We start from the raw sequence: 11,651 nt of genomic DNA, 5'->3' as shown, positions 1-11,651 counted from the left end.
TCTGTCTTCTCTGTCGATTAGTGAAGCTCTGAAAAAGGGGTAAAATCACAGTGGGAGGTTTTAAGATAGAATTCATTTAAGGTGAATGACTCTTTCTATCACTGGAAAACCTACTAGTTCTAATCGCCCTTATGCTGGTTTCGAAGAGGACTGTCCATTAGACTAAGGAGGCAAAGTGGAGATTGTATAGCTGGGTCTACCACTGCCTTCTATTCCATATTAGACTATCAGAATCACAGTGAAAAAAAGTAAATTGCTAATACCCTTTGTGTTTTGGGTGCTTATTCCTAGGGTCTACCATCAAAGGGAGATTACTGCCCCTTAGGCCTGAGAAGCTTCAACTTTCAACCATACTGAAGCTGCTGGCTTCTGGGGTGCCAACCAGATGTCTTCCAGTAAAGGATCTGCGGTGGGTCCGGGCAATGGGGCACCGGCCAGTAACCGAGAAACCGACACAGTGGAGCTGGCTGAGCTTGGACCCCTGCTGATAGAGAAGGGTAAACGAATGACCCCCAGTTCCACCAAAGTGAGTAAGCTTCCTGTACTTGTTGCCCTAAATATAAGAATTCTGGCAGATTCCGTTGTAGGAGTTTGCAACTTTATTTAAAGGGAAGAAACCAAACAGAAAACCCAGCTCATGTGACTTAGCTTTGCCAATGATAGAAGAAGCCCTGACTCATTCAAAAAACCCTATGGGGAAGCTGTTCCAGGTGGAAAACCTCAGAACAGAACACGCAGAAGGAAAGATATTGTCTCTTCATGTCTGGGTGTTCTGTTGTTTGCCCATTTTTTGAACACTAGGAATTGATAACTGGTTCTAGGGGTGTTACTTTTTTCCTTTCCATTTTCCCAATTTTTATTTAATTAATTAATTTGGAGTGTTTTTCCATGGTTACATGATTCATGTTCTTTCCCTCCCCCTTACTGTAGTTGACGAGCAATTCCACTGGGTTATACATGTACCATTGTTTAAAACTAATTTCCATATTAATATTTGCAATAGAGTGATTATTTAAAGTCAAAATGGCTGGGTGTTATTTTTAAGAATTTTTGTGGACAGTGTTTGAGTTCATAGATTAGGCTCTATTTGGTTGCTTCTTTTCCTACCATTTCAAAATAAGATGCTTCCAGAGCCAGAAAATCTGAGGTTCATTGCAGTTGGTATCCACAGACTTGTTTACAAAGGAAAGAAACTATTTAAGACAATCTTTTGTTTGGAGTGAGTGTTTTTTGGAACAGAGTTGGCAAATGCTACATTTGGAAAAAGAGTAGAGAACCCAGTGGTCAGAGAATCTTAGCCTTTTGGGGTCCTGAATCCCAGCCATAGTCTGGTGAACCCTTCTCCAAATAATGGTTTTAAATATGTAACATAAATTACACAGAATTACAAAGGAAACCAATTATATGAAATAACAATTCCATTATTCTCACCCAAGTTCACAAACTCCCTGAAATCTATCTGTGAATCTCAAGGTAAGAACCCCAGCTCTAGAAAAGAGAAGAAATTATCCGGGCTTAGGTCAGAAGGGGCTGCTCCAATTCCCTAGTACCTCAAAGGACAAGCTGTGGGCAAGTTCCATCTCAATAGTCTTCAGTTTTCAGTTGAATAAATAGCTTAAACTCAGTAGGGATTAGGCTTTTGGTAAAGAGGCCACATGACCCTATGTAGTGGACGTATGTCTGTTGAATAGCATGTGCTGAGATTTAAGCTTCTCTGGAAGTCTTGTAATATACCAGTAACAAACTAAATATATTGAGCATATTTAATATGTAATAAGCCATGGATATACAAAGAAATATTTTGTTTTAAAATAACCAAAGGGAAAAAAGTGATTGACAGATGAACCCTGAGTTTTCCATACTGCAGGTTGAAGAAGAGCAAACATGTCCAGTACCCCAAGAAGAAGAGGAAGAGGTGAGGGTACTGACATTGCCTCTACAAGCCCACCATGCCATGGAGAAGATGGAGGAGTTTGTATATAAGGTGCTGACTTAGGAGTACCTGTCATGAAGTTGGGGGTAATCCGTGGGGCAGCAAGGCTAAGAGCTGAGCCCAATTCTAAACATGTGATAGATCACAGTGATTCTGTCTGTATGTATGTGTTCTTGGAGTTAAAAGGGTGTTGCCTTTCTTTTTTTCTCTTTTTTTTTTCCTTCTTAAATAATGGAAGTAAATCAGGAACCAGATCAGTCACCAAGTTATTCAGCTGCTTCCTGGGCCTGGTGCAAAAGATACTTTTAAAAAGATACAAACTATTCCCACTAAGAGCTCCTTGCAGCATATTCGCATTAGCATGTGACAAAGCATGGAAATGCAGAGAGAGAAAATGTATTTATTTGTTTTTAAATAACAAAAGAGACTTGGCCAAAATGTGGGTCAGGACTCTGACAGCTTCACTCTGAATCCTGCCCACAGAGGGGCATCAGTCCACAGGAGCTTGCCTAGAAGTCTATGTATTTTAGGTATGGGAAGGACGCTGGCGGGTCATTCCATATGATGTGCTCCCTGACTGGCTCAAGGACAATGACTACCTTCTACATGGTCACAGACCACCCATGCCTTCCTTCCGTGCCTGTTTTAAAAGCATCTTTCGGATCCACACTGAGACTGGCAATATTTGGACCCATCTGCTTGGTAAGTGGTAATATTAGAGGGTAAAAGGTATGACAGTTCAACTTCTCATAGAACAATAGCATTAGAGCTGAAGAGCCCTTAGACACTATATAGTCTGAATCTCTCATTTTACAGACTGGTCAATGCCACAAACATTTATGAAGTACCTATAATGTGACATTCACTACATTAAGTGCTAGATATGCAAAAAAAGGGGGGGGAACTAGTCCCTGACCACAAAGAGCTCCCAGTCAAATGGGGGAGACAACCTGCTAACAGCTATATACAGACTAGATATAGCCATAATAATTTGGACATCTGAGGGATCAGGAAATCCTACCATCTTGTAAAAGGTAGAATTTTAGCTGAAACTGGAAGGAAGCTAGTAGTTAGCATAGAGGATAATCAAGTGAAATAAGGAGGCCAGTGTCTTTGGATCACAAAATAGGTAGGAAAAGACAGGGGAAGTGAGGAAGAGGCCAGATTATAAAGGACTTTCAAAGCCAAAGAGATTTTGCATTTGATCCTAGAGGTAAAGGGGGAGCCACTGGAGTTTATTGAATTAAGAGGGGGAAGATGATATGGTCAGGACTGTGTTTTAGGAAGATTACTTTTATGGCTTAGTGAGGCAGAACAACCAGAAGACTATTGCAGTACTGACCAGGTGTGAGGTGATAGAGAGTGTCAGAGGATAGAAAGGGGAGTATGTAACAAGAGATGTTAAAGTAGACTTGACAAGACCTTTGGGTGATGAGAAAGACTGAGGAGGATGACACCTAGGTTTAGAGCCTAGTTGGTGGTATCCCCGGCAGTAATAGGGAAAATAGAGAAACTGAGACCCAGAAAGGTTCATAGACTTGCCCAAGATTGCACAGACAGGATAGTGCCTGAGGCAGAACCCAACAGTTTTGACCAAATGGCCTCTGGAGGGTACTAAATGTTGAGGTGTATAACCTTTCTTCTAATTCTTTATAGCTTTATTTTAAAACAAAAGATTTAGGCAGAGTTACTCCACTTGAAATAGTGCCCTTTTCCCACAAATATTAACATAATTCTTCCTGAAAATTTAGGTGGCAGATCCCCCTCAGACCCTTAGATCACTGTCTTTCAAACTGTTTCTTTTTAAGTTAGATGGTGATAGAACATGCTCCATACCAGCGAGACCCAGGCTTTCATTCATTGGTTGTTCTTCCCACAGGTTTTGTGCTGTTTCTGTTTTTGGGAATCTTGACCATGCTCAGACCAAATATGTACTTCATGGCCCCTCTGCAGGAGAAAGTGGTTTTTGGGATGTTTTTTCTGGGTGCTGTGCTCTGCCTCAGCTTCTCCTGGCTCTTTCACACCGTCTATTGTCATTCAGAAAAAGTCTCTCGGACATTTTCCAAGTGAGTCAAAAGTCCATTTTTAGAGGCCCCTGAGTTTCTCGGCCTGCTTTATGGGCACCACAAATTCTTCCTTGTAGCTAGAAAATTTTACTAAGGGTGGTAGGGTGATGACACTTTTTTCTCTGGCTCTTCACAAAAACTTTTTGTGGCCTTGTCAACAAATGGTACTTTTTGTGGAGTTTTCTGCCTGCAGTCAGAAGGTATGATCCATCCCTGTCAACTCAAGCAGTTTTCCCTGACCTTGTACCCAGTGATAACTTAACCTATTGATTTGGTCCCTGAGCAGGGTGTGGTCATTTCTATGTTTCCATTTGTCAGTGCTCCTTGTAAGTTTATCTCTGCCACCCACACAGCTCTGGAAGCCTCATATGTCTGTCAGTTCAATGATATAACTCTTTCTACTCTTGGGATTTTTTTTTTTTTTTTTTAGGGCTAAAACCTACAGAAGTTAGGAGTTGTTTTCAGGGGATTGGTGAAAATGTGCTCAAATCTGACTGGGTTTTGGCCAGAGCCTATAAATTTGAAGCACCCTCTAGATAAATAAGAAATATAGTTAAAGATTAAGGGTAGGGGCAGCTGGGTAGCTCACTGTACTGAGAGCCAGGCCTAGAGACAAGAGGTCTTAGATTCAAATGTGACCTCAGACACTTCCTAGCTGTGTGACCCTGGGCAAGTCACTTAATCCCAATTGCCTAGCCCTTAATGCTCTTGGAACTAATACATAGTATTGATTCCAGGATGGATGGTAGAAGTTTAAAAAAAGAAAAGTCTAAGAGAAAGAAACCAAGTTTTGTAGTCCCAAACCTTTTCAGTCTGAAGTAGAAACATTGTACCTTTTGGATTTCAGAGGCTAGAGTCAGTTGTCTAAGACTGCAAAAAGGATGAGACCAGCCCAAAGGGTAATAAGCTGTAGAAGAAATCTGGAAACAGGAACTACAACCGGTCACATAGAAAAAGAGATGCTCAGATTTCTCCCATTTGATTTCTCTTGTCTTTCTGACTTGTGTTTAGATTGGACTATTCAGGGATTGCTCTGCTGATCATGGGGAGCTTTGTCCCCTGGCTCTATTACTCGTTCTACTGCTCTCCACAGCCACGGCTCATCTACCTCTCCATTGTCTGTGTCCTGGGCATCTCTGCCATCATTGTAGCCCAGTGGGACCGGTTTGCCACACCCAAACACCGGCAAACAAGAGCAGGTGAGGCAAATCTATTGTAAACCCAGGAGAGCAAAGGGTCGCCTTAGGGCAGTGAAGGTGAACCTTTTAAGAGACCTTAGAGACTGAGTGCACAAACTCCAACCCTTGAGCCACATGGGAGGTGCCCCCCTTACCCCAGATGGGAGGGACAGGTGAAAGGAGGAATGTCCTCAGTTGCATGGAATTGGGGAGGGGAGGAGCCCCCTCTGCCACTCATGCCATAGATTCGCCAATACGGGCTTAGGGATTCATTTGGACCTCTGGGGCTTCAGTTTTGGGTCCTCCTGTCTTAGACTTGGAATCCCAGGTGAGCCCTGAATCTACTTTGAGGACTTCTGAACTATAATGAATTTTCAAGGTAAAATTTAGTATGCCTTTAAAATCTGGTAATATATGTGACCATCACTCAAGGCAAAGCAAGTGAGTTTTGAAGTCCTTAGACCTTTTCAGTCAAAGGTAGTAGAATTGTTCTTTTTAGAATTTTAAGCAGGTAGGGAAGATTATGTAAAATTGGGAAAAGTATAAGAGCAGAAACAACTTTTTTGTAGAAATCTGGAAACAGGAAATTTAGTGTCACATAGCAAAAAAGACACTTGCATTTCTCCCATTTAGAATGTTCTTCTGACTTCTTGTTCTTTCGTGTCTAACTCTTCATGACCCCGTGGACCATACTGTCCATGCATTTTTCTGGGCAAGGATACTAGAATGGCTTGCCATTTCCTTCTCCAGTGTAAGACAAATAGGTTAAGTGACTTGCCCAGGGTCACACAACTATTGTGTCTCAGCTGGATTTTGCTCAAGTCTTCCTGGCTCTAGGCTCAGTGCTCTATTCACTGAGCCACCTAACTGCCTTTTGCTTTTAGATTAGGCTATTCACAGAATCAGGAGAACATTGTACATAGTAACAGCAATATTGTGGAATGATCAACTGTGATTGCTATTATCAGCAATATAATCCAAAACAATTCTTTTTTATTTATTTATTTTTAGGCCCTTACCTTCTGTCTTGAAGTTAATACTGTGTGTTCTGCTCCAAGGCAGAAGAGTGGTAATGTAGGCAATGGGAGTCAAGTGACTTGCCCAGGGTCACACAGCTGGGAAGTGTCTGAGGTCAGATATGAACCTAGGACCTCCTGTCTCTAGGCCTGGCTCTCAATCCACTGAGCTACCCAGCTGCTCCCCCAAAACAGTTCTGAGGGACTTAAGACACAAAATGCTGTCCATCTCCAGAGAAAGAACTGCTAGAGTCAAAATGCAGATGAAAGTAGACGATTTTTCACTTGTTTATTTGGGTATATATTTGGGGGTTTTGGTTTTATAAGATTATTCACTTACAAAACTGAACAATATGGAAATATGTTTTGTATGATAATATATGTATAACTCAGATAGAATTGCCTGCCAGCACCAGAAAGGGGAAGAGAAAGGAAGACATGAGATAAGTTCAATTATATAACTTGGGAAAACGTGTATAAATTTGTTATTATGTGTAATTGGTAAAGAAATAGATTAGGCCAGTGATGGGCAAACTTTTTAAAGAGGGGGCCAAAGGAAAGGAAATGCTCATCTGTCAGTCTGTTTCTAAGGCAACTCTTTCGAAGTTTCATTGTACTGTAACTCATTGTATTCGTCAAATTAGGAATAATGTCGTGCAGCTGGATAGAACATTTGGGGGGGCTGCATCTGGCCCACGGGCCACTGGATTAGGCTAGTTGAGGATTGTTCTGCTGATCATGGGGAGCTAGTAAAGCAGCTTAGAAGGATATATGTGGATTCTTAAACATTCTTGTTTAAAGTGGTAAGGAAAGAACCATCTCAGAAGACCAAAAGGTTAAAATTAATGTATCCAGAGCTGCGTCACAGCATGTTAGAAAGCTTGACTATAATCTTGAGTTCCATGAACAAAAAGGTATGAAAGCAAACATTAGTAACTGAAGTGGTAGTCTCACAGCTAAACACCTTTGTGTCTTGTCATTACCAGAAGTTACAATGGCAATTAACATCAACCTTCTGTATGATTAGTCTTCTTAAATAACTTCTGTGTATCAAACTCTTGTCTTTACTGCTGTACTATACATATCTTACTAGCTATTATCCTTTGTTTGAATATATGGATATATGTCCAGGATATCATAACCTTTAAAGTTCCTCCTCTCTGTAGTAATTGAAAACAATCAAACATGGCCTTTTTCTGCCCTGGATTTTGCAGCCAAATGACCCACTGATAACTAAAGTAGGCCCAAACCAGGAAATCTAGGTGCCATATTTAATAATTGGAGAGTGACTTTGGGTAAAACATCTAATATTTACATCTGCATGTTTCTGAACAGAACAGTGAGAGAGGAGACTAAAATATATCTCTGGGGAAAATAATGTGTCCTTGGAAGTTCTTGAAAAACAAAGGGTACCTAGATTCATCCTCATCCAAATTTGCTTTGAAATCAACTTTTTCTGCTCACACCATTGTGTGTGTGTGTGTGTGTAAAATTTAGCAACCAGTACATATAACCCGCTAACTGCTATTGACATTTTTAGATTTCTGCTGTAAGACACCTAGTGAAAATCTTTGCACATATGTAGGGATTTTATTGATTAAATGATACATAGTATTATATCTGTTTCCTTCTTCCCTTAGGTGTGTTCTTGGGACTTGGTTTGAGTGGGGTTGTGCCCACCATGCACTTCACTATTGCAGAAGGCTTTGTCAAGGCCACAACAGTGGGCCAGATGGGGTGGTTCTTTCTCATGGCTGTGATGTACATCACTGGAGCTGGGCTGTATGCTGCCCGAATCCCCGAACGCTTCTTTCCTGGCAAATTTGATATATGGGTAAGGAATGATTGCTCTAATCATTGACATGAGAATTTGACTGACTCTAAAGCTAAGTAAAGAGTCTTGAGAGATAAAGGTAATCAGTCTTTTGGTCAAAAACCAATTTTTACATCTAAACTGTCTGTGCCTTTAACTAATAGTCTCTCTCTACTTTCTGCAGTTCCAGTCACATCAGATCTTCCATGTCCTGGTGGTGGCAGCAGCTTTTGTCCACTTTTATGGCGTCTCTAACCTTCAGGAATTCCGTTATGGCCTTGAAGGAGGCTGCACTGATGACTCCCTTCTCTGAGCCCACCCACTACAGGGATGGAGGAGGAGCTTCCCAAGTGCTTTTTAAAAACTATTTCTTTGCTGAAGTGAAAGGAAGACTTGAGTTGTCTGTTTCTGGAAGAAACCTTAGTAAAATTCCATACCAACTGAGCCTCAGCCCACTCTTACACCTTATGGGCTGTCAACTCTCAATTTCCATAGCTAGGACTAGAGCGGATGGCTTGCCTAGTCATTCCTCTCCCTCCTCAGAACAGCAACCACAATCGCCTCATATGGACAGTATTTTGAAACTCATCTTGAGATTCCATCTTCTACCCTCTTTTCTCCAATCATTTTGGAAATAACTAAAGAACTGGGTCTCTTCAGAAATTCTGTTTCTGGAAGAAAATGGTCCCTCATTCCTACTTTGTAAGCTGGTTTAGAACTGTCCACTCTTTTCATAGCACACTTTTGAAAACAACCATAACTTGGTCCCAACTTTCCAGGGCCTGGATCTGCATATACAGCAGTAGGAACAAAGCCACCCAATTTTACCAAGCCCGGTTAATCATGAAATGTGTCCAGGCTTCATCTAACTTGTTTTAATTCCTCCCTCTCCCTACCGTATCCTCCCAGCAGAGTAATGTAAAATTAAAGTGAAAGAAAAATATTTAATATTTAATACTAAGCTTTAAAAGGGAGCCCTGCTATCATTGCTGTGTATCTCAGTGCAAAGACTATGATGATATAAAGAGGACATATGGTATTTTAGGGGGAGTTTAGGGCCGTTAAAATCTTCTTGTCTAGGGTTATCTAATAAAGAAGTCATTCCACGCCTTCCTGTGCCTTTTTGGAAAGCTAAAACAACATCTGTTGACCAGATAGTACAGCAGTAGTTGAAGGTGCTTCAGGGCTTATGGATGTGTTCCTGTGGAAACAAGCCAATTCCTTTCAGATGACAGAATCATAGAATGTTTTATCTGAAGGGACTTTGAAGAGTTTAGTTCAAGGGTCAGCACATTATAGCCCCCAAACAAAACCCATTCTGAACTTCTTTCTGGTGAGGTAAGAATGATTTTTTTCCATTTTTAATACAATAAAACTTTATTTTAAAATGTGAAAACTATTCTTATCTCTCCGGTATAAAATATAAAACCCAAGGAAACTAAGCCCCTGAATGAGATCAGCTGATCTAGGACTGGACCTAAAGTGTTCTGACCCTATCTAGGACTTTCTACTTCATTAAAAACCTGATGTTTAGAGTAACATCTCCATTTTTCTGTGCCTCGTAAGAAAAATTTGGATATTCAGAAGCCTGGGATAACATGAAACTTCTTGCTTTGACTCACCTTTGACCTCTTTCTTTAGCAGAACTTTGATTAGAAAACCTAATTAGTAAAATTGAGATTTGCCTCTTTTCCTTATTCTAAAACCAGCTAGTGGTATGACAAGCTAGTTTGGCCAAAAGCAGGCCGCAATAAAAAGAGAACAAGAAGTCTGTATAATTTACCTCTGGAAATGGAGACCTGGATGTCAATATTGCTCTGGTCACTTTTAAAAACTGCTTCCTTTCAATAAGAATATAAATATATCCTGGAACTATATTACTGTTAAAGTATCTTCAAACTCTTAAACTTTGTATAAGTGAATAAGAAGGTCTTTCCAGGACCCCTAGTGAGTACAAAAGTGATCTGGCATATTCGTGATATTTTATCTAGTTGGTCTACTCTTTTGAGGCCTTTTTTAGTTTTATAATAGATATCCTTTGACTTCTTAACCTTCCAGCTGACTTAAATACCCAGCTACTTAGATGCCTAGATACCTAATCCAGGAACCTGGACTACCAGGATCAGAAAGCCACTTCTTGGTCATGTTGGAATCTCCCAGTAACACCTAAAGAGGTGACCAGAGAGGCTCAAGTTTCAATTAGATTCAACCAAACATACTGAGTATAGAGTAGTGGTGTCAAACCAAATAGAAATGGAGACCTGTAAATCTTACATTAGGATCCCTGCATGCTGCATATTGACTTAGAAAAGCACACATTTCTATATGTTTTTATCTTTTTTTTTTTTTAAACCCTTACCTTCCATCTTGGAGTCAATACTGTGTATTGGCTCCAAGGCAGAAGAGTGGTAAGGGTAGGCAATGAGGATTAAGTGACTTGCCCAGGGTCACACAGCTAAGAAGTGTCTGAGACAAGATTTGAACCTAGGACCTCCCGTCTCTAGGCCTAGCTCTCAATCCACTGAGCCAACCAGCTGCCCACTCTATATGTTTTTAAATAAAACATCAACATTAAAATCAGGAGCTGCATTTTAATCTGGTTTTGCTTGAGTCAGGTGATTTAGATAAGATATGAGCCCTGCTCTCAATAAACTTAATCTCTTAGATGTACCACACTAATACAAAATACTTAAATGCATAAGAGAAGTATGAGCAAAATAGTATTCAAGGAGAAAATATTTCACTAGCTACCGGGGGGTAAGAAGGAAGGCTGTACCTCAGAATGTCTTCCTGAAAGTGGCATTTGAGTTTGGCTTTTTAAAAGATGAATAGAAACAAACCCAGAAGGCAATATGGGGATTGGAAACAGCTAGAACAAAGGCAGTGAAAGGAAAGAAAGCATGGGAAATAGTATACAGAGCATAGTGAGTAGTCCAATTTGGGGGTACTAGATGATAGAGGGTCTGGGATGGTAGGCTAAGGACTATGAACCTTATTCATATAGAAAAACAGGGAGGTACTAAAGAGATCTGATTACAGATGTGACAAGAACAGGATGGCAACGGAAACACTGCTAAGTTTAAATCCCAACTCTCATTATTTACTACCTGTATTGATTATAGGCAAATCCCTTAACTATAGTTTCCTCATCTGTAATGAGACTGAACTAGATAACCTAAAATGGCCTTTCCAGTTCAAATCTATTATCCTATAATCAGATTTAAGAATAAGGAAGATAACTTCTAGCAGGTGCATAAAGGAGGGATTAGAGAGGATGAGAAGAAAACAAATGGTAACCTCTATAACTTCATTTTCCTGAAGAAAGACAAAAGAACCAGGATTCAGCAGTGTGGTATTCCATGAGGGCATTTGTCACTTGTATTATAGGCTCCAGAAGTCATGGTGAAGCTTTTGATAGTGATGGATGCTAGATTGCAAGGGCTTGAGTTGCTAGTTAGGAAGTAGTGGCATCAGATACAGCATTTCAACAAGACTGGCTGTGAAGGGGAAGTGGTGGTAGCTGAATAGAGTAGAACTATATTAGATCCTGAACATCATCTAAAAGCCATCTAAGATTGAACATTATTGTAGTGTTACCCAATGAAGCTAAGCAGTCAAAGAGTAACAGGGAAAGAATTGGGTGAT

At 40.4% G+C, this 11,651-nt stretch overlaps 1 protein-coding gene across 1 annotated transcript; it reads left to right on the top strand.

Annotated features, from left to right (window-relative positions):
• The first annotated feature begins 297 nt into the window (after positions 1 to 297).
• On the top strand, positions 298 to 9,542 carry ADIPOR1 (adiponectin receptor 1). The gene is made up of 7 exons (XM_044673641.1): positions 298 to 526; positions 1,868 to 1,984; positions 2,464 to 2,635; positions 3,813 to 3,999; positions 5,011 to 5,198; positions 7,834 to 8,027; positions 8,191 to 9,542. The coding sequence occupies exons 1-7, from the start codon at positions 386 to 388 to the stop codon at positions 8,317 to 8,319; spliced, it is 1,128 nt and encodes a 375-aa protein (XP_044529576.1). The 5' UTR covers positions 298 to 385; the 3' UTR covers positions 8,320 to 9,542.
• The last annotated feature ends 2,109 nt before the right edge of the window (positions 9,543 to 11,651 follow it).

The sequence above is a fragment of the Gracilinanus agilis genome, chromosome 4 (assembly GCF_016433145.1).
Source record: "Gracilinanus agilis isolate LMUSP501 chromosome 4, AgileGrace, whole genome shotgun sequence".
In the NCBI taxonomy this organism is placed as follows: domain Eukaryota; kingdom Metazoa; phylum Chordata; class Mammalia; order Didelphimorphia; family Didelphidae; genus Gracilinanus; species Gracilinanus agilis.
The sequence above is the reverse complement of the archived record's forward strand: the minus strand, read 5'-3'. Positions and strand labels throughout refer to the sequence as shown.

Bases quoted from the DNA above. Each gene is read 5' to 3' on its own strand.
- ADIPOR1 (XM_044673641.1), top strand. From the start codon at position 386: ATGTCTTCCAGTAAAGGATCTGCGGTGGGTCCGGGCAATGGGGCACCG. The intron at 2,636-3,812 runs GTAAGTGGTAAT...TTCTTCCCACAG, and splicing joins TATTTGGACCCATCTGCTTG to GTTTTGTGCTGTTTCTGTTT. The intron at 4,000-5,010 runs GTGAGTCAAAAG...ACTTGTGTTTAG, and splicing joins GTCTCTCGGACATTTTCCAA to ATTGGACTATTCAGGGATTG.